We start from the raw sequence: 22,900 nt of genomic DNA on the forward strand, positions 1-22,900 counted from the left end.
AAAAGGGATCCGAAAGGGACTTAACCGCCATCAAATCAAATATATTCTATTTTATACTTACTCTTACTCTACACTAGGAGAATGGGTGGATCCAAGGGAGTTAAAGGTGAATTCGGAGGGAATTCAACCGCCACCAAACCAGACAAATGCCTATGTATATGTTGGAAAAATTTTCAAGAAATCCTGAACAAGAATGCAAGTCAAGAGATCGAATCCCGTGGATTACACCCAATGATAGCTTTAATTCTTTCCCTGGTGGCCAACTACTCTAGGAGTAGTTAGACTTGTTGGTTGGATAAACTAACCGGTCAATTAGAGGCTTTTCTTTACTAATTACTTTATTTTATTTAACTATTTTGCTATGAGCAAAGTGTGAGAAGCATTTCTGATTGGATTGGAAGCTTCTCCAAAATGATTATATATTTGTAAAAGGGTTAATTTCAAAAACCTTCTTGAGATTTATTCTAATAATATCATCCAGCACCCCTAACATTTTAGAAATCTCATGTAGTTTCCTCAAAATAACAATTTGAGTAACATTGTCACCCCTTATGTGTAAAAGTAATATTAAAAAACTCATTGGAGGAGAGAGATTATATTATCTTTCTACTTTGATTATCCTTGTGCAATTTGAATTATGAATTTTGAAATATAAAGAAAAAGACAAATGAGGTGGAATACTGAACTCAGAATATGAGAAGATATAAGTGCAATAAGTAATAAATTTAATCGCTTTATAGTTAGGCAACACCTTTGTGTGCAAGGGTAACATTTTAAACTACTTTAACATTATAAAAAAAAAGAAATTAAAATTTCAAGAGATTGGTTATAGTAAGGAGGAAATTGTAGAAGATCGTTTGTAGCATAGACAAAAATAAAGAGTAAAGAATTTTGCAACAAAGAGGGATAAAAATATTTTCTATGGCATTCTTTTTATTTTGTTTTTAGATATTTTAGCATGTAGGAATTTTATTTTACCTTTTTCCAGCCTTTTGCTACTTAAAATGAAAACACTGAGTGTAACATTAATTTCAACGCCTTTAAGTAGGGCTTTTAGTCACATCATACTAATAGGGGATGTAAGTTATATTTTAGAAACTTTTAGGATACTAGTTGGTATTAGGATAAATCCCAAAATCAAACCATGAAATTAACTACTGCTTGTAGTTGCGCTCTAAGGATACGTTAGTGACCCAAGACAGAACGCTCTCCGAACAGAAAAGAAGTGCAAAAAAAGGATCAAAACCAAGATTGGAAATGGCGGCTGCTGCTTCTTCTTCTTGTTCTTCTTCAATTGCTAATAACCGCTCAGTTCATCATCGTCCCCGTGGCATCTTCAAGCATAATCATCAGCCCATCATCTCTGTTCCGCTCAGACACCAGCAATCATCATCTACATCATTGTCTGTCCAACTTCAACCACCAGAAGGTCGACTTGATTTGATTTTGCTTTCTTTTTTTCTTTGTCGATTGAGTCGGATACAATACTTATGTTTTGGACTTAATTTACAGAATCTGGATTTGGGATTTTGTGGAAGAGGAAGGAGGACGAGAAGGGCCGGCTGGGAAGTCTTGCAGCTGTTCGACAGTTGACTGGGTCACTCACAACTGCTGAGGGTCTCCGTTTTGGCATTGTCAGTGTCATTACAATTTTCCTTTTCTCTCATCTATGCATTTTTTATTTTATATTCCAATCTTGTTTCAGATGCTTTAGTATGTCAATTAAATTCCTCTGTCCAATTGTTGGCTTGACAATTAATTACAGTGTCGTTTTTTTTTGGGCCATGAATTCAATAAGGAAAAGAAAGGTCTCATGTTTCGTGGGTTTTGACAGATGAGCTCCACATTCGTCAAATTGAACGATTTATGTGAATTTATTTTGTTGTAAGGAAATGTGCTTTCCTTTTTCCTAGGCCATCTTTGGAAGCCTTTTTTTTTGGGAAAAAGTTCTTAACTGGCTTTTCAACAATGTGAATAAAATGCTCAGAGAAAGGATTTTCTGGAAAATGAAAGTTATTTGAGTACAAAAGGGGTAGAAAAATAATGACGAGATATATAGCTTATGAGTGACTGAAATATCTTGTGTGAATTCTGTTTTTTCAGTTATTTTATAGATTTTTTTTTGTTTTAGCTATTTTATTTGTTCTGATGGGTATTTTCTTAGAAGTAGCATTATTTCGTTAAGTTGGTTTTTCTTCTTACTTCAACTAGGGTTTTTGGCTGATTATTTGCAAATCTAATATTGGGAGTTGTTGATTAGTGTTGTCACTTTGTAAACTAGGTGTTCTATATAAGATGCAATAGATTTAGTAGAATGCAGGCTTGTAAAATATAGATGATTCTTGTTGTATAGTATCCAACTTGAGTTTGTCAAAGAGAAATGACCTAAGGCACTGTTTTGACTTCCATGTGGTTTTTCTTTTGAGTTGTGAAGCATTTTTTGATTATTTTTTTATTTTGGATTGTATTCTTTTGTGTGTAAAGGTGGTCGCTCGCTTCAATGAAATTGTCACAAAGCCCCTGTTGGAGGGAGCTTTGGACACTTTCAAAAAGTACTTGGTCAAAGAAGAAGATATCGATGTAAGTGATTTTGAGCTAGTATTTGTTTTCTTTTATTTTTTCTTGCACCCTCGTTAGTTGTGACATCATCATACAGTTTGACTTCTACATTTTGGATCTTGCTTCCCTTGATTGGACTTTTCATGTATCACTTCAATGTTATGATCTACATACTCATTTGGTGCCTATCTTGGTATTTTTTTCTTTATGAAATTTGCTGTCAAGCCAGTTGCCTTGTCATTTCCTAACTCTAATCATTCTTGTTTTACATTATAATATTTAACCTAGAATTTTGGTCGTTTGCTGGTTTCTTTCTTGCAAATGCATCAACTTGTATTTTTTTTTAACACATTTTCATTTTCCCTATTACTAGAAGTACTAGCACATTTTTTTGGTAGCTTTCTGGGATATAGTTCGCCTACTGATTCGTTTTTTCAAGATGATTAAATGACATTTGGGTTCAATATGGTATCAAACCACATTATACATGTTATCTTGGGGGAGCTTTTAACGAAGTTAAGAAATGGTTCATGTATTGGAAGTAACACAGTTTACAATTGGGGTTTGTTAAATATGCAAGAAAATAAATTGGCCAAATGTATTATGCACATCACTCAAATATGCAATTTTAACATCTCTTAATGGGTTACATATGAATCCTTATGATCATTTTGCACCAGGTTGTGTGGGTTCCAGGTAGTTTTGAAATTGGTCTGGTCGCAGAGAAACTTGGGAAGTCAAGAAAGTACCAAGCCATCTTATGTATTGGAGCTGTGGTAAGCACTCATCAGCTATTTCCTGTTTAATAATGCTTGGTGAGTAGATTTGATTCCCTCATTTAGTTGTTTATGTTCCACTTGTAATCTTTTCCCATTCAATTGAAGCATTAGTTATGCTGAATTTTTTTTTTTAGCATTCTTTGGTTTGCTTATAAGTTGCATCAGGCTATTAAATGGTATTCTCTTTCACAAAACAAAGTATGATTGGTACTGTTTCACTCTTGTATTTGTAGCTTAATTGTAACTGACATTGGCTAGAATTCAGTGTTCTCAGCTTTAACGGCCCCTAAAATGGTTAGTCCAATATCATAGATCAACTGTGACGTTATTAGTTATTCCTGTGAGGACATCCTTGATGTTTAAATCAACCTGCTCATAGCTGTGAACCAGTCAAGTGTTCCATATGATGCACGGAACTGTCACTGCCGGTAAAACATTATACTCATTTAGACTTTACTCGTCTTCACTTGCTGTGAAGGCTGGAGTCCTTATGGATATTAGTTTTCCCGGGTTGTCCATAAAATTTGAAACTTGTTATGCTGTTAGACTGGAAAGTGTTGTCTTTAGCGTTGAAGATTAAACCTAGCACAAATGCATACACTTGCAAGAGGTTATGCTATGTTTTCCTATCTTTCTGTTTGGGGGATGAATCATTGCTTAATGTTGGACTGATCTATTGGACCATTTATGGGGTACTATCTTGAATTTTACCTGAACCTTTAAATATATGTTGAGAGAGATGTAATTCCAAAATACCAAAATCTCTTCAGTGAATCATCTACTGTAGATAAAGAATTAAAAGTTCCTAGTCTTGTGCATAGGGAGACACATACTAAAAAACAGTATGTGCACATGATGGATGATGCTGTAATCTTCTACTACTTTGCCTATGGCATACAATCTATCAAGGAGCTATACAATACAGAAATTAATAAAAAAGAAAAAAATAAACTTGACAAGTGATAGATAAAACAAAGAGGGCATAAAGAATTAGCTACCAATGTTTTAAAAATGCGCCCAGCAATGAAAATGCCTTGGGACAATCAGGTGGGGCCTGGGTATTGAAGGGTGTTTGCCCAGATAGTTGAGGCATATGCCTTAGGTAATAAGCCACGGCTTTTGTGCCCCAAAGTTTGATGCATATGCGCTGTAATGCATATTTGTTAGGAGTACTTGACAGTCAGAAATTTGTAGTTCATAGTGCATATGTTCACATGCATTATTTGTTTCTGTAATGTGGGACCGTTTACAATTATAAACTTAGAAATTCACTTGGTCTCTCTTTGTTGCACAATCCGATCTCTAAATCCATGGTATTTTTACCGGACCATCATTTTTTCACTCCTTTACTTTTCTGATTTATGTATGAACATTTTTTCTTTTTAATTACAAAAAACATTGTACTTGTTAGTATAAATATGCCATGTAGTGTGATTTAAGGCTTAAGATAATGTTTCTATCAACTTTATATTTTGGTCTTCTTGTCCTTTGGACTAACCTTGTATGTATTTTCCAATTGTAGAAAATAATTAAAATAAGTAGTTTATAAAGTGAAAGATAGACAGTTGTCCTTTTAGTTTTGGATGATCTATAGATAATGATTTGATGGAGGGATTGTGTTTTTGACACCTATATTAGGTAATTCAAGTTGCAGTGTATGTTTTATTTATCCATCTGTTATAATTCTCTGTGATATTTTTTTAAATTTAAAGCACTTAGTAATATTTTGTTTATAACAAATTATACATAGTTTCTATGTATTAATATTGAAATTTCAAGATTTGTGGGGCTAACGCCCTACAGCTTGGTGCTTTAACCTTGCCCCAACTGAGATAAAACATCATGCCTAACACCCCTAAAGATGGCTTTCAGGTGTTATAAATTTTTTTAATTCCCCTAAAGATGGCAATCAGATGTTATATCATTTTGTCTTATTAGTAATTTCCAGGGTCTTATGAATCAGGTTCATCCCTGCATCTTTGTGTCAAACCTCTTTGAAACGGCTCTGCCTTTTTTTATTATTCTCCATTTAACTCTTTGGAAATCACTTTGTAACTCACTACCAGAACTAGTTCTTTGACAACTCCTTTACCTCAGATTATCCAGTTCTATTTCAAAGTAAGGGCCAGCCCTCGCCTTTTTTAAACTCTGTTAGCTACATAACTGCCTTTACACCTTAGGTCCAGATGAATCCGAGGACAAACATCTACCTAAGTTAGTCATCTCTAATGAAAGTTTTCCATGCATTGATGCTTGGTAAACTGCAAACCTGCTTGGTCAAGTATTGGTTTAGCCATGTCCAGTGTTTCTTGGGAAATTTTGATCAAATACTAAAAATCAGAATTGTTTTTGGAGCATTTTACTGGACATGTTCGTGGAAGTTAAATAACCAACATTTGTTTTTTGGTTGACAACCAGAATGAGGCCAAAGATGCACCTTTCATTGTACAAGCATAAATTTAACTTTGATAAAACATTGTTGTGATCAGTGTTGTTGAACACCTAAGACACGATAGTTTTCTATTGTTCCTAAGATGCACCCTTCATTGTACAAGCATAAATTTAACTTTGATAAAACATTGTTGAGATCAGTGTTGTTGAATACCTAAGACACAATAGTTTTCTATTTTTCCTAAGATGTCTTTGGCTTAAGACCTGAGCCGTTGTTTGAGGCCATAGGCTGAAGGGGCTGTCTGATTCCAGTGCTTCAAGCTATGTAAGCCACTGTAGTTAGGATCAGGAATCTTCTAGCAATGCTTGAAGCTTTTTCTGTGGAATAGTTGATATAATATGGTCTTTAACATTTGTTAGTAGTAAATTGATATGAACTAATTGCAAATGTAATGTAACTTCCATTATAGAAGGGCACGGGGAGTTTTTGCAGAAATGCTACTTAATTTCAGGTTATTTGTTTCAAGCATATCTACTTAGGACTGGTTTCTTATTGCTGCTAATGAGATTTCTAAGTTTTCCCTTAATCTGCATTTTGACTGTTCTTGCAAGCTTCAGGATTACCTTAAGTTACACTCGTTTCCTTCCCTTTCTTGATTGTATTGGCTGTCCTGCAGAAAAAAAAAATAAAGGGGTAGAATGGGCGGGATAGATTTTCTAAGGCACCAAATATAATAGGGAAAAGTTCGGTCATTACTGCCATTAACAAAATCACATATTTAAGGCTCTTTCAATGAAAGTTCACAACAGTCATGGTGATTCTGATTTATGTTTGAGTTGATAATATACTTCTAGATTATTTAGTAGTGGGCTCTCTGGTATTTAGTAATTGTAATAGAATTCCTACCTTTTGAATGGTGATGATGGCTCTAACTTCACATAAAACGTGATAAAATCAACCATCATTATCAAATTCTTCTTCCACATTTGAACCCCGTATTCCAAAAATTGAAAATGTAAATTTCAGTTGGAAGTAGAGAAACAATTTTGATTGTGCTGATGAAAAGAGGACGCATTGGGGTTTGGTGTGATTACTGCTTTCTAAATTGGGTACAAGTGGATATTGGACTCTTAAAACATAATGAAAAGGTCATGCTCTCTCTCTCTCTCTCTCTCAAAAACTCCTCCCTCCCTCCCCGTCTCTCTCTCTCTATATATATATATATATGTATATATCTATATATATATATATATATATATATCTCTGTCTCTCTCATGAGCACATACATGTGTGGACATTTTCTTCCCCTGTACTTATATTTTTTTGATCTTGGCTGTTGGATGATGGCTAGTCATCTTGTAACATTTGATAAAGCTAGACTATAAGAGGTTGCTTATAGTTTCTAAAAGGAGAGAAATGGTGGTTATGTTTCTTCTTACTCATTTGATGAATTGAAAACCTGAATCTGGATATGAGAGCATCTGGATGATAATGTTCTATTTGGGGAACAAATTGTTACTTCAACTTTTGTAACTTTATGCTTCTGCTTTAAAATAGTGATTCTATGATTCTTATTTTTTTTAAAGAGTACAAACATGTAATGACTGCTAAAACATCTTGTAGGTCGTTTAGATCCTCAGTTATTTGTATGAGGTTTCATGGGTTGAGTTCATTCATTTTAATTACTGAATTATGGTACCATTCTACTTCATTACCAGCTAATAGTTCTTTATTTCATGCCAGTTGTCAGTGCATGATTCACTGTTAATGTGTTTTTTTTTCCCCCTGTTTCTTTCTTTTCTGGCCAGTAGATTAGAGGCGATACTTCCCATTATGATGCTGTGGCTAATTCAGCTGCATCCGGAGTACTGTCTGCAGGCCTTAATTCTGGTTAGTCAATGTTAATGCAGTCAAACACAAAAAGAAATGATGAAATACTATTTGCATGTCTTTCCACTGTTGGCGGTAACTTTCTGTATTATATCTCTCACATTTGCTAATTCACTTTTTATATATGCATTATCATAGTACACTGCTCAGCATGAGATTTCTGTTCCTCATATGCTGTGTAAGAAAAAAAAACTTTCTATAATAGATTTTTGTGATTTACCGCTTTTTTTTTTTCCGCTTATTGACTCTCAAATTTTTGGGATACCAAGCATGAGGGTTAATTTACTGGGGGCAGAAGAGAGATGATTCAGTTATATAATTATCAGAAGTGACTTTGTTTACTTTAATGTATATGAAAATGGAGTTTGTGCAAAGCAAGTAAAATACGATGTCTTTTATTCTTCCCCCTTACTTTATATTTGTTGACAAGTTGGGAGGGGAGAGGAAGAGGTCAGGTTTCCAAGAAAGAGAATTATCCAGATCCTGCCTACATTTCCGTATAGATTACTAGCCCAGTGTATGGTTTATTTCAATGCCTAATGAAGCAATAAATGTCAACCTACAAACTGTAATAATATTATTGCCCTTCATAATGGAAATGATATGCAAGTTTTCTTGATCTTAATGTTTTCATATACTGGGAATGGCTTGTATCTAAACCACTATATGATCTAGACAAACAATTCTTACTAACTAGAAATACTAAAAGCATGAATTCAGCCCTAGGGGAAATAGCCATTAGAGGAGCTTTGGTAGATTTGATTGTATTAGCTAGATATCCAGTAGCTTAGTTAAACAAGTTTTGTTAAGAAAGGAATCAAAAGATTGGTAACTGTGTAATGCTACAGATCCATAGGTGGTAGCAGTGATGGAAATTTTTGCCTAGTTGACGGATGGTTTTTGTGTTAAAAGCACTCATCTTGTGTTGTTGAAAGATGTTCATGGTTTATTGCAACTTGGAACCACTTTGAAATTGTCTGATTTGTAATAAGTGCACTGCATAGTGGTTGTACCTGTTTTTCCCATTTTGTGCTCATAGACACGGAAGCAGAGGTTCTTATATTCTCAAATGTCAGAAGATGAGAAATTGTTTAGTGTAGGAACTTACGGATACATACCTCATAACTGGTACTCGAGCTGTTTAGGAATCATCAACTTGCTTTGTTGTGTGCACACTTATAACTTCATTTTTGTGTTTCAAATACAGACAATTCTGTCTGTGGAATGCAGTCTCAAAACATTTACAGTACCTTAATGGTGAAATATTTAATTTTCCTTTCAATGAATTCCAGGTGTTCCATGCATATTTGGTGTTTTGACCTGTGATGACATGGAGCAGGTAAATTCATGAAATTTCTCTTTTGCTTAATACAACTCAATGAAAACTTATGGTTGACCTTTCTGATCTCCTATACTCCTTTTCATGGGAGTTATTGCATTGAAAATCATAAAAGAGGTCATCATATAATTGTCATGTTGCTGAATATGATAATCATCCTGTGGGTGTTTTTGGCCACATTTCTATGCTGACGGAAATTGTGACCCTGATTTTTACCAGCATTCTACAATTTTTCCCATTGGTACCCCATTTCTTAAAGTTACATTATGATAAATGCAGGCTCTCAATCGAGCTGGTGGTAAGTCCGGAAATAAAGGTGCTGAAGCAGCGCTGACAGCTGTAAGTCAATTTCATTTTGTTGAGTTGCTTTCTTGTCTTTTCATTTTCTTGTCATTTTACTCCATGGAGTATTTATTTGCTGTCTGGCAAATTGTTTGCTGTGTGAATAGTATCTGATTTGTGTTCCGTTTAAATCAAATGTCATCAATAAAGAACCTTTTCTGTTTTTCTTTTTGGTTTGGTTGCATTGGAAAGGGGTGATCTGATGAATTTCTCCATCTCTGCTGGGTTTTGCCCTTGTAACTGGCCTTCTTTCAATATAATTTAGTATAGTACAGCCAATAGGAATGCTTGGAAAGGGCCTTCTTACTTAAGCAGTGAGGTATCGATAATCCAAAATAAATTATTTTTTGAGTTAAAAATGGGAGTTAGAAGGCAAAAAAGGGGTTGAACTCCATAACGACCATTGGTGGGTCTCTCTGTGATGCTGGTGGTTTCCCAACCAGAGTTTCTCAGCAGGACTCTTAAATATCTAGCTTTTATTAGTTCCGAGTTGTATCTAGTTTATGACAGTGCATGTAGTTGTCGGTAGGTTTCTAAATCAAATTCTGATTGATCGTTGCTCGTAATATTGTTCTTTTTCAGGTCATCATCTTATGAGTAAGAAACTCTTGCGGGAAGAGTCTGTTTTTGCTGTCATAGCATATTTAATTGCATGATGTTCATTTTGTATCCGGGGTCTGACAAAATAATGAGTTGTACCATATTTTAGAATTTAATGTTCCTGATCTGCATTTTCCTCTCTAATAATGTCTTTGTTTCCTTGTTTGAGTTGTATTGCAGATTGAAATGGCTTCTTTGTTTGAACACCATCTGAAATTTTAGGAAGCAGGTGCTGTCGACCAACATTAGAGCTTTGTACTGTTGTAATTCTTCTCTTTTGAACCCTTCTCAGCAGGCAGAATAGGATTCCTTACTCCAAAGATTTTGTGTTGTAATTCCCTGCATGCATTCAGTCGTGGGCTACATTGGGTTACATGGAGTATTTGTTGGGATTTTTGTAAACTTGTAAACAAACTTCTTGGTGAAACTAGTGCCAGTTTCTTGTCAAGCCTGGTAACTTAAGTAGCAATCTAGTAGCATTGGGCAAGGTTCTGTTGTTTCTTTGGGAATTCTTTCATATTTTGATTTTCTGGAAGCTGAACAGGAAGTACCAATTTTGCTTCTCCAAAGATGGAATTTTCCATTCACTTTTAGAAGAAAGCATTATTAACAAATTATTGTCATTACTACTACTAGAACTACCACTGCTACTGCTACTATAAAAGTATCATGAATTTTGGTGCCTTTAAGGGCACATGCATTTTTGTAGTATGAGTTTTTGTTATTCCAATTATCTATGTAAACATTTTTTTAAGAAAGGAAATAGGATAAAGAATAATTTGTCAACTTGTTAACTTTTAACCATTAAAATAAGAATTAACTTTTTTATACACTTACAGTGTCGTGATATTTTTTTATCATTAATAGTTTTGGATGTATGTCGCATGTATATTATTTGAAAATTGAATTTATGTTATTTTTAGAATAAGAGCTTGTTTTCAAAATAACTTTGTTTTGGAACAATATTCCCATAGTGATATACCTTTAAATCATATTCCCATCATAACCTATTTAGTCGAGATAAGGCTTTTCAAACTTTCCTTTTTCCTCCCCTTCACAAAAAAGCTTCCAAGTTTTTTTTTTATTAACAATACTTTTCTCTTTCTAAATTAGTCCAATAAGTGAATAAATAACTATTATCTTCTTAAAATTAATATCGAACAAATCACCTATAAGACACTATCACAAAAGTTATTCTATAAGGATGTATCTTAGTAAGAAGGGAGAAAAAAAGGGAAAAAGCCAATTGGAAAAAAATTAATTGTATAAGGATATCTTACTAAGAAATGAGGATAGAAAGGAAGAAGTCAACTAAAAAAGTAGGAAAAAATTATGGGATTTTTGTGGAGACATATTTGAAAAAAAAAATTGAAAATCGTGTCTAAAATGCTTGATCAATGGACGCATTAAATTAGACAAAAAAAAAAAAAAAACAACCACCATACTTCAAGTAATTTGTATGATCATATAATAATACGTACCACTATTAATGACAAAATATGAGTAACATGTATCCCAAATTTAAACTCTTTTTTGCTTGAAAAATTGTTCTTCTATCAGTAGTAAAACAAATGCAAATGATTTATACTATTGAAATTCTTGTAAAGAGAACACTGAAGCTTGGAATTATTATTGTACGAAGTACATTTGGTGCACCTCATATAATAAAATATATCTTGTAATGTCAGAAAAATAACGAAGAGAGTAAGGATCAAAGATAGGATATCTAGTAAACGTAGCAGGAGATATGTACATTCAACAACTTGCATTGAAAGTCCATGTGACATCAAATATATTAGAAAGGGCATATTTTTCCAAATTGAGTTATCCTGGGAATATTTTTTTTTTAACTGAATTATTTTAGCAAAAAACTCCTTAGAATAATACCATAAAATAGATGCGCTAATAATAGATTGTTAATAATACATGTACAAACTTTCTTTTTTATTAAATGTACAGAAACTTACATATAATAGAACAATAATAATTTGAAGAAATAAAGACTAGTTGTTTAACCACTTGAAATTCAATCTGGAAATTGGTAAGGTTACAGACGCTTTCAACAAATGATTTTGAATGAAGCAACTGGATGTGCCTCTTCAACCATATTTACAATTATTTGAAATTTTACATGAACCCAAGTGAAAAGTTGACATAGAGGTTGATCCCTCAAAGTCTTCTGCTGTAGCTTCACTTTGAGCCATCAATGAGCAATTATCTGGAAAACAAAGGGCAAGAGCAAAAAAATAAAAAATAAAAGGATAAAAAGACAAGACATAAATGGAATTCCAAACTCAAGAGTTTACAGTTAGATATTGTTAGAAATTTAGTGTTGTATTTACTAGTTAATGACTTGCATCTTCTCAATTAAAAAAACCACTCTAAATTATTAATGAATATTTCATATTTTCATTATACATATGGCTCTGTTAACCCTTGATTGATTATTAAGCACGTCATATTCTACAAAGCAGGCCTTTGTTTGTTGTAATTCTATGCATAGTAATATTTGACTTCAAAGATGATGATACATAAAAAAAAAATGTGTGGATAACAATACCTGAGTAGATTAATAATATTTGTCAGCTATGTCAACTCGAGGAATGTGTGATATCTTTATCCAGTCATCTCCTGTTTTGTCAGAGTAACGATCCCTCAACTTGTCGCAACGTCGAATATCCAGATTTTTGAGAGATGATATCTTGCTGAGGATGCGGTGTGGCAGAGCTTCAAGCTCGTAACAGTGACTAATTTTTAGCTCCTCCAGGCGTGGCATGATGGAGACCGTAACTTCTTCATCATCTTCACTTAAGTCTTCCCAATTTGTCCAATTTTGGAAGTAACCAAAATGTAATTTTCTCAAATTTGGAAATGCCACTGCTTCAGTTGAGAATGATGACTCGGAGTCTGACAATGTATCAAGAGCATCACGACTATTCTCATGTAGTGCTTTTGTAACTCCGAAGAATTCCTTACCCAAACATTCCAGCTTTTCCGCTTCCCCGAGCTTAAGCTCTTCTAGGGATGATAGCTTCCACAAGGCAGGCAAGGATGAGATGTTATGGGGCCTGCTGATAATTAGCCTCGTCAAGTTATTGGCGTGAGATTTCGTCACAAGCCAACTTGGTAACTGGGCTCCTGGATAGTCATCTAGCTCAAGTTCTTCCAAGTTTGGAGGTGGTTCCATGGTTTCAATGCAACTTGGAGTTTCTATAAAGTGGGCCTCGAATCTAGAAAGCAAATACATTTCACGCATGTTGATTTTCTTGCCAAGTTTTGCACTCCCAAAATCTACTTCTCCTTCAATGTCAATGACCAATCTTTCGAGTTGGTTCAGGTCTTTCAGAATTGCCAAATCATCAGAGTTGCTCCTGACGATGAACCTATCCAAAATACAAAGTGACGTGAGCTTCCTGAGTCCTTGTGGAATTTGACGTAAATCATCGGTCATGTCATTGAAAAGGTGCCTCAAGTGTACAAGGCCTTCAATCTTTTCAGGAAGGCTCGAAAGCTTATAACAAAAACTGATATCCAGAGTTTCCAGATAATATAGATCACATATAGCTTCTGGCAGTGTCACGAAAGGATTCCAACTTAAGTCCAAGTGCCGAAGATGAATCAACCTTCCGATCTCGGCTGGGATTTCAGCTAGCCGACAATAACGTAAAGTCAGAGTCCTCGCGCACTTCAAACTGCAAAACAGATTTTGGGGAACTACTACTCTTCCAATTATAGAAAAAGTTAAAAAGCTCCTGAGCCGTCCCAAATCAACCACTCGAGAACTAAACATCTCCTCCTCAGTGCCTTCTTCCAAAATTGTTAGATGACGTGGTCTTTCACTAGATGAATTTCTTCCAGTTCCATCAAGTGCATGACATTCATTTTTTGTGAGAAATTGTGCAAAATCATGCACTATGTCATGCATCTTGCACTTCATATGTTCAGTTAACCCATAGTAAGCCTCAACCTTTTCTATTTCTTGAAAAAAGGAACGCATTGCCAAATTGTTGAAGTACTCAAGGCCCACCAGCTCCAAGCGCTCACCTCTTCGTCTTGGGCGAACATAACCTTGTGCTATCCACAGCCTAATAAGCTTTTCTGCAAATATCACATGATCCTTGGGAAAGACAGCACAATATGAGAAGCAACGTTTCAGCTCCGGGGACAACTCGTTATAGCTTAAATACAAATGAGGGAAAAGTTCCACGGCTGCTTCCTCCAATTGCCATATATCACTGTCCAAAACATTCTGCCATTGTTGTACGGTATCTTTGAACCGTAACAAGCTTCCCATAGTCTTTGCAGCAAGTGGCAACCCTTTGCACTTTTCTGCAATTTTCTGCCCAATTCTTTCCACCTTCTTGCACAAGTCCCCTGATTTGTTGGCAAATGCTATCCTTTGCATTATTAGCCAACAATCAGAGTCGGACATCAGGGCCATCTGGTGAGTATGAGTTGTTCCCACCACTGCGGCCACTCTATGACTCCTTGTTGTCACCAAGATTACACTTCCAGGAGCCCCATCCTTGAGAGAGTTTTGGAAAGGTTCCCACTTTGAGTCATCCTCTGTCCAGACATCATCTAGGACAAGCAGGAATCTCTTACCAGAAAAAGTTTCTTTTATACGTTGGATCAATGGATCCAACTCTGATTCTTCAGAACTTTTTCCAGCATTCTCAAGGATAGCTTTCGCAATCCTTTTTTGGTCAAAAGGATTTGATACGCAAATCCAATTTCTAACTTCAAAATGGTTCCTCACTTTATCGTTATTGAAGAGTAGTTGCGCAAGTGTGGTCTTTCCACTACCCCCGGCCCCTACTACAGAGATAACTTGAACCCTCTTTCTTCCTTGACTAGTGGTCTTAGACAAAACTTGGTCAAGTAAAGCAACCTTATCAGATTCTCGACCACAGATCTTTGATTCGTCTATCATTGAGGTAGTTATAATTCGCTGAAAATCTTGAGAATCAGGAATTCCCCCACTTGTAATAAACTTGAATTGATCTGCCTCTTTCAACGTCAATTCTAGCTTTTCATTTATGCTTTTTATTTTCAAAGCAATATCACTACGAACAGGAACTTGTTTGAGACAAGAACAAAGGGAGGGGATGAGGGAACGAACCTTGATCCACAATGTTGGCTGCAATCTGGCATTCTGGCGAGTTCGTTCATTCTTTGCTCTGTGAATCTTGAAGTTCCAATCGTCCAGCACATCATCCATCTCATATGTTATGTCCTCAAGCTTTTCTAGCCAAATTCCAACACATCTGTCCTTCAGCCTTCGTCTCTCTGCATCATGCAGCACTTTTTCAATGGTTGCCAACTTGGAGGAGATATTTGCCACCTCCTCTTCAACCCCCATCACCAGGTTGACCTTCTCCCCAAACTGCTTCACGAGAACATCACTCAGTTGATCAATTATCTTTGGAACAAACAATTCAGCCATTGCGAGGATAGAATACTACTAATATGATTTGGAAAGGATATTTGGTTGCAAATAGAAGGTTGATACAAAGGCGGACAACCAGATTGGTTACTTAGGACCACTCCTACTACGTCGTTTATATACAACTTGTTTTCTTGACGACTTACTTGGTGAACCAGAGTCAAAGACACCCATTTGCTTAGATGGAGGGTATAAACTTGTCCGTTGCGAAAACGCGTTACCTATTATATCACCAAAGAAAGTTTAATGCTTGTCCGTTGGATTAATTTTACATTTTTCAAAATCAAAGACGTGGGAACTGATTAACCTTCGAGGCACGGGTAAGAAAGTCTTATTAAATATTTAATAATTGCTTTACCTTTTTATTATTATTTTTTCATAAAATATCAAGTGTAGGATTTATTTTCTCCCATCTACCGGTGACTCTTTGATCCCCGCTGTAGATGACTAGTAATTTATATTGATGCCGTAAAACTTTACAACGTGTGGACAAAGGTTAAAAAGATTATAAAAGCAGTATGTACTTAAGCATCAAGGAATAGAATGAATCTATTCCTCATCATGATATGCGTTTAAAGTATTAAGAAATTTGTCTTGGTCATGGTATTAGTAAACATGCTTCACAATAAAATTTTGAACACGTTAATCTACTATCTATTTATCTCACGAATTTATTTATTATTAAAGGTGCTAAAATATCAGAAAAGCCTTGAAAACAATTATTTAAATCGACTTATCATTTTTTTTCTACAAAAATATACATCATTTAGGCGATGTGTGATAATTTTAAGCTTTCACGTTCAGCTCACCCCCTTTCTTGATAGGATTATCTTGTGGGAAGCAGATTGAAAAAAACCATAAAGTATTATCATTTATCATTTGTCAAGAATTACAAATGGGACACTAATTGTTGAGCTGTCTTTAGGAGTTGGAAACATCATTAAGAAATGTTTCAGCATCTCTCCGTTGTGTTCTTTTGTAACTTTGTATATGGGCCTTATCTTCTTCTGAAATTCTTGGCTCCACAAAACTTATAAATGAAGTGCACTTTCTGCGCCTTTAACTTGACAATGCATTTCAGTCCTTTTTAAAAAAAAAAAAAAAATTGTTGCGTTTTTTCCAGCAAAAAAAAAAGGAAAAAGGTTGGGAATTATGTTTGCCTATATCGTTATGAGTTCTTTAGCTCGAACACAAAAAGATAGAGTGGGTGGTCAGAATTGAATGAAAATCACTGCTGGATACTAAACAAAAACATCAGAAAACAGTTTGGATTTTTTCATATGATTACCAACAACCGCGTCAAACTGCTTTGCTTTTATTCTAATAATATAAAGTAAAACACATTCCGCTAATTCGTATAGGGTTAATTCCTAAACACTTTAAAATGAGACATTTTAGTCCTTAAAATAAAAATTTTGTCTCACTTTGGTAAAATTAATGACAAAAGTGAGACAGATTTTATATTTAAGTGAGACAAATATCGTTCTTTAGGAATTAAAGTGAAATAGATTTTATAATTTAGAAATTAAAATAGGACAGATTTTGCAATCCAAACGTGTAAATTTTAAAAAATATGATGCGCTTACTCTTTGGATTTTGTAATTAATTATTTTTTAAATAGGGATTTAATGTTTACTTATTTATTTGTCTCGTATCTTAAAGTAACATTTTCATTTTATGTTCTGCATTCCGCTTTTCTTTCAGTTTTTGGACATCCTTTGCTTTTTTTTCTTTTTTTTTTCAACACAGGGGTGTTTGGGTTAATCTTTACGGGGCTCGACTAATCCCCTGCAACTTGGGCCCGATGCCCCAACCCGACCCAAGTACGATAAGTGCGTGGAGGAATCCAGTAGAGCAGAGACTCAATCTTGGGACCAAGTGATCACCAGTGGGAGATGCTACCGCGGGGGCTTTTGGGCATCCTTTGCTGCTAACATCTTTTCTCATGTGAGGGTGGGGACAAAGTATGAAAATAAGAAATTTCCAAGCGAATACGTATCGAAAAGACAATAGGAAAAACAGTCCAATATACTGTTGCCTTTTATCCCATTCATCCATGATCCATCAATGTCCACTTGATTCCAAAACCTTTGCACATTTCCACTTCAACAGTCAATTACTTTCCAACAGTTAATTGTGAGTGCGTCGGGAATCAGATGTCTGCCGTCCTTTTCAAGTTTCCAATCTCTCTCCCACTTTCCTCCCAACTAGGAGGCATAAACCGCGCTGTGCGGGGTGGAAAAAAGAGATGAACATGCCCAATTTAATAAAATGATTTATACTTAATCAAAAATGGATATGCTCTCAAAATAGTGAAAATATTTATATTAATATAATTTTTGAGCTTTTAATGCAGAAAATAGACCATATTTCAAATCTTCCTGATTCATATAAGAACTCAAATACTGATTCATATAACTCAAATATAGCGAAAGTACGAAAATCACAAAGGGATGGATACAAATATTAGCTAACAATATAAAAATCAATAATCATCCTGCGGTGGGACACTTTCTTAGCTTTCATAAACTAACTAAAGATAAATTCTGAAGCTACAACTAACTAAAGATAAATTCTGAAGCTATAACAAAGCTAATATTTGTCCTTTTTATAATATCTATCCTTATACCACGTAATATTTGTCCTTTTTATAAAGTACAAATGTATACAAGCTAAGTTTCAGTTTTGGCGATCCCATTGTAATAAAGAACCAGTAAACCAGAAGCCACCGTTAGACACACATAATAGTGCTCTACAATGGTAGTGAAAAAGGAGAAAAATAGAAAAAAGTTCTGGGTACAAAAATCTGCCAAAAGCAGTCTCATTATCTACTCTTGTTCCTTGCTAACTTTAGCTGTGCTTTGCTCCGGGAAAGGTTGCATTCTCACATATGGGTTTCTAATCAACGTTTCCCCTCTCAGAGCAGCAACTAGAGCTGTTAAGCGAAACGAGTAGCTCGAAAGCTCGATAAGGCTCGAGCTCGGCTCGTTAATTTCAATTAACGAGCCGAGCTCGAGCTCGACAAATACTCGTTTAGTTATCGAGCCGAGTAAGCTCGAACTCGATTCTTTATCGAGTAGCTCGGTTGAGCTCGACAAAGAAGGGTATTTGTGTCATTTTAGCAGTCAACAGGTAGACATTTGGACTAGGGTTGATATTGCATCGTCTCATACTCTCATTCTTCATTTCTGCCTCTCCCTCTCCGCTGCACCCCACAAGGCCGCAACCAGTAACCCACAGGCCACAGCCGCACCCACAGCCCCGCAACGCCGCAGCTCCGCAACACCGCACCCAGTAACCCACAGCTCCGCAACACCCAGCACCCAGCACCCAGCAACCCCGCAGCCCCGCAACACCGCAACCCGCAACCAGTAACCCACAGCCGCACCCACAGCCCCGCAACGCCGCAGCTCCGCAACCCCGCAGCCCCGCAACCCCCGCAGCCCCGCAACACCGCAACCCCGCAGCCCGCAACCCCGCAACACCGTAACCCCGCACTCCACAGCAAGCCGCACTCCACAGCCGCAACCCACAGCAACCTCTGCCTCCACTGCCGCCCACAGCCTCTGTTTTCTGCCATTAACAACCCCGTCCACGGCCAGGGCCAAAAACCAGTCCAATTTGACTGGTTTCTCTAATCCTTCGTGATTTCTGGTAAGTCTCGTCTCTTTTCGTAGGTTAATTATACTGAATGACAAGAGTTCATTCTTGTCTCTTTTCTGGTTTTAGGTTTCATTGTTGCTTACGCTTCAAAAACTTAACATCGAGGGATTATTACGAATTAATAATGTTTGGAGAAGATAGAAATCATCCACTTAGCCTTAGCTTCACCTTCGGACTGAAAGGTCAAAGGTACACCTACCAGCCTCATTGTGCCATAATATTCCTCATTAAGATTTAAGACAAGTGTGCACTACCCTGCAAAGGTTTGCTAGTAGAAAGGCAAATTAAATGGAAAGGAGACAAAATTGCGTACAGCATTCCCTTCAAGAGTTGGACATGGTGTAATGTAAACAAAATCAGCTACGTAGTACATTGTAAAAAAGCATCATACCACCATATAATATGACATGATATCCATCCTCAAAATCATGCACAAAAAACAACTGGTTTTGAAGATAATGACAAATGCCCCTTTATCACATGTCAATGTTCGTGAGCTAACTGTTGCACTATCACAGGGATTGATTGGCCTTTCATTTCATTTCATTTCAATTTCAAAGTGTTTGATTAGTTTGATATTTTCGTCTTGGGGCCATTTATGTGTGTGTGAATTGAGTTAAATGAATTATTGAATGAATAATATAGGCACTGGCTGCATAGAGGGATGTTTGATTTTCTTTTTTTTTTTCTTTTTTGTTTTGCTGTTTTCCTTTTCTTTTGCTTCCCATCGAGGGATCCACAAGGCAGAAGCTAAACCTTGCCATGGGTGCACGACCACGTGAGAATGAGGATGGGATGATTTGGCAATTTTTTGTTCATGGCATTGCGCCTGCAGCACAGGCTGGCACCATTTACTTCTCTAGATAATTTCTCTATAGATGAAAATACTTCTCTGTCTACCTTTCTTCTTTTCCTCTTTTTTCAGGAGAAATGGAGAGTTAACTAATCTTATATGTAGAGATTTATTCTGAATTCAGGTCTAATTGGCCACTAATATTGGATTCTAAAATTGTTTGTTATTTGTTGCATAAATGGTACTTCAGGTTTTATTGCTAATTTGGATTCATGCATTTGTAGAAATGGCGAAAAGCAAGCTGAAAATAGTTATTAAATATCATATGGACTTGACTGCATATATTCCTACATATGTTCCTTATGGACTTGACTCAAGTATATTTTTCCTTTTAAATAATAGGTATGTACAGTCACCAAGGATCGTCAACAAGTCCTATTATGGAGGTTGAAAATGAAGCTGTCGAACAAGAACTTGAGGTGGAGTCTAATGCTGATGAGATGAGCGAAGAAGAGCTGGACTTAGATCACTTAGATCAGCCGAATGAAGGAACAGAAACAGGGGAAAAAGGTGCTGTTGAAGGAGCAAATCCGTTTGAAAAAAAACAACGGAAAAAGAAGTCAACAATATGGGAGGATATGACTATAGTAAAACAGCCTGATGGAACATTGAAAGTGCAGTGTAATCACTGCAAAGAACTATTTGTCAAAAATCCATCTGGAGCTACTTCTCAACACAAGCATCATCTCAAAAATTGCCTACAAAAGAGGCTGGCTGTTGGAGAGGAAAATCAAAAGAGGCAGCAAGTGTTATCCTTTACCGAAGGCCCCTCGGATGGTATAACTTCTATAACTAATTTCTCTTATGATCATGCTAAAGTACGAGAGTTAGCAGCTCATATGGTTCTTGTACATGAGTATCCCTTCTCTATGTTGGATCATGTTGTTTTTAACAAGTTCATGAAAGCTGCATCTCCATTTTATAAAAAGATTAACCGGCAAACAGTAAAGGAAGATTGTGTGACTGCTTTCATGCTTGAAAAGAGAAGGCTGAGAAATATCTTAAAAGGTGCCAATAGGATTAGTATAACCACAGATTTGTGGAAATCTGGTCAAAAAATTCAATACATGGTTGTGACTGGGCATTTTGTTGATAGTGATTGGGTGTTGCAAAAACGGGTTCTAAATTTTTGTAATGTCCCACCTCCTCACACGGGTGTAATTATTGCTGATGCGTTAAGTAAGTGTTTTCTTGAGTGGGGGATTGAAAATAAGGTTTCTACTATCACTGTGGACAATGCTTCTTATAATGATGTATGCATTAGGAGAGTTAAAGAGGATTTCTCTCTAAGAAAAAGGTTGAGCATTGGAGGAAAAATTTTTCATGTTAGGTGTTGTGCCCATATACTTAATTTGCTTGTTCAAGATGGGCTTAATCAAATTGTTGATGTGATTGATGTTGTTCGAGAGGGGATTAAATATTTGAAAAATTCAGAGTCTCGCCTCAATGAATTTGCCAAAATAAAAAAACAGCTTCAATTGCCTTCTAGAAAGCTCATTTTGGACTGCCCAACTAGGTGGAACAGCACTTATTTGATGTTGGCTTCAGCTCTAGAGTTTAGGGATGTATTTCCCAGGTATGGGGACATTGATCCTTGGTTTCACTATGTCCCAAGTGAGTTTGAATGGATGAAAGTTGAAGAAGTATGTAAATTTTTGGGTATTTTTTATGAGATCACCAATATTATTTCTGGATCCGATTACCCAATAGCTAACCTTTTTCTTGTAGAGTTGTATAGGATTAAAGAGCTATTAAATGAAAAAGCTCTCGATTTTTCTGATCATATTAGGTTTATGGCTGAAAGTATGGCACTAAAATTTGACAAATATTGGGGTGAAAGCAATGTTTTGATGTCTTTGGGTGCTATTCTTGATCCGAGGTACAAAATGGTCCTTGTTAATCATACTTTCCCAGTTATTTATGGAGAAGTTGCAGCCCCTAGGTACATTGATGAGATGAGATGCATTCTTTATGACCTTTATAATGAATATGTGGATGCTTACATCTCATCTCATAGTGAGGAACCACCAAGGGAAGCTGGAAAAAGAAAACATTCGGAAATTTCAAGTAAATCTACTCAAGGGGCTGCTAAAAAGCTTGGAGTTAATGTTCTAACTGGGAAAGAAAAATTTCAGATGGTTGTTAGTGAAATTGACAAGGCTCCCCCTGAAAAATCAGATTTAGATGTCTATTTGGAAGAGGGCAGATATGTTTGTGATGCAAATGCAAATCTTGATGTCTTGGGTTGGTGGAAAGGGGAAAGGTGGAGGTTTCCTATATTGTCAAGATTGGCAAGTGATATACTCGCTATTCCAGTTACAACCGTGGCGTCCGAATCTACTTTCAGTGCTGGTGGTAGAATAATCGATGATAGGCGTGCTTCTATGTCCGTTGAAACGGTTCAAATGCTACTTTGTGGGAATGATTGGATCCGCAATCTTCATGGGTTAAAAAACAAGTCTCGTGTAAGTAAAATATACTCTACTAGTTATTTATTTTGGCAGCTCATTTTATCTTGCTAGGAGTTGTAACTTTCTTGTTTTCGTTTTGTAGGAACCACTCGATGTTTCCGAATCATCTACAATTGAAGAAATTGATCTTCCGGACATTTGAAGGCTGTTTTCTGGAATATGTGATGCTGTTTCTTGTGATTTGTAAAGCTGGACTTGTGAAGCTGTACTTTTTCTTGTGATTTCTGAAGGGGTTGTACTTTTTCTTGTCAGGTGTTTGAAGTTGGACAATTTTTAAGCTATGTAGCAGTGTTTTACATGGTTATTTGGTTGTAGTTTGTGCGTTTATTTGGCTGGACAAAACCTGTTATGGTATATTGGCTCTTATGAATGTTGTCTCATATGGAATTAGACTGTAGTTTGTGTATTTGTTGACTGCAGCCCCTGGAGTTTGTGTTGTATGGATCATGGATGTTATGGTCTTATTTGTCTTGGATGAAATGTGGTTAGAGTTTGTGTATTGTTGAATGTGAATGGCATTGGTTGCCAATCCTAATATTTTTTGTTGATTTTGGATAGCCTAAATC

The 22,900-nt window shown here is 36.0% G+C and overlaps 3 protein-coding genes across 8 annotated transcripts; 2 read left to right on the plus strand and 1 right to left on the minus strand.

Annotated features, from left to right (window-relative positions):
* Window positions 1–1,072: 1,072 nt before the first annotated feature.
* On the plus strand, window positions 1,073–10,388 carry LOC113688773 (6,7-dimethyl-8-ribityllumazine synthase, chloroplastic-like). 5 transcript variants are annotated; one of them, XM_027206562.2, is made up of 8 exons: window positions 1,073–1,429; window positions 1,513–1,634; window positions 2,485–2,580; window positions 3,240–3,335; window positions 7,542–7,620; window positions 8,913–8,959; window positions 9,239–9,298; window positions 10,082–10,388. In XM_027206562.2, exons 1-8 carry the CDS (start codon window positions 1,258–1,260, stop codon window positions 10,121–10,123), a joined length of 714 nt encoding a protein of 237 aa, XP_027062363.1. In that variant the 5' UTR covers window positions 1,073–1,257; the 3' UTR covers window positions 10,124–10,388. The 5 variants fall into 5 exon arrangements, with proteins under 5 accessions (XP_027062363.1, XP_027062368.1, XP_071906537.1 ...); XM_027206567.2 differs by having other exon boundaries at window positions 9,239–9,257; XM_072050436.1 differs by having other exon boundaries at window positions 9,239–9,316; window positions 10,082–10,221.
* A 1,440-nt stretch (window positions 10,389–11,828) lies between these two features.
* Window positions 11,829–15,477, minus strand: LOC113688782 (putative disease resistance protein RGA3). The gene is made up of 2 exons (XM_027206576.2): window positions 12,462–15,477; window positions 11,829–12,119 (listed from the first exon to the last, which is right to left on the minus strand). Exon 1 carries the CDS (start codon window positions 15,345–15,347, stop codon window positions 12,471–12,473), a length of 2,877 nt encoding a protein of 958 aa, XP_027062377.1. The 5' UTR covers window positions 15,348–15,477; the 3' UTR covers window positions 11,829–12,119; window positions 12,462–12,470.
* Window positions 15,478–18,132: 2,655 nt separating this feature from the next.
* On the plus strand, window positions 18,133–22,882 carry LOC113690754 (zinc finger BED domain-containing protein RICESLEEPER 2-like). 2 transcript variants are annotated; one of them, XR_003448479.2, is made up of 2 exons: window positions 18,133–19,001; window positions 22,417–22,882. XR_003448479.2 is itself a non-coding variant. In XM_072050437.1 (2 exons), exons 1-2 carry the CDS (start codon window positions 20,208–20,210, stop codon window positions 22,474–22,476), a joined length of 2,181 nt encoding a protein of 726 aa, XP_071906538.1. In that variant the 5' UTR covers window positions 19,472–20,207; the 3' UTR covers window positions 22,477–22,882. The 2 variants fall into 2 exon arrangements, 1 of the variants encoding a protein (XP_071906538.1); XM_072050437.1 differs by lacking the exon at window positions 18,133–19,001 and adding an exon at window positions 19,472–22,328.
* Window positions 22,883–22,900: the final 18 nt, after the last annotated feature.

The sequence above is a fragment of the Coffea arabica genome, chromosome 5c (genome assembly GCF_036785885.1).
Source record: "Coffea arabica cultivar ET-39 chromosome 5c, Coffea Arabica ET-39 HiFi, whole genome shotgun sequence".
Taxonomy (NCBI): Eukaryota; Viridiplantae; Streptophyta; class Magnoliopsida; order Gentianales; family Rubiaceae; genus Coffea; species Coffea arabica.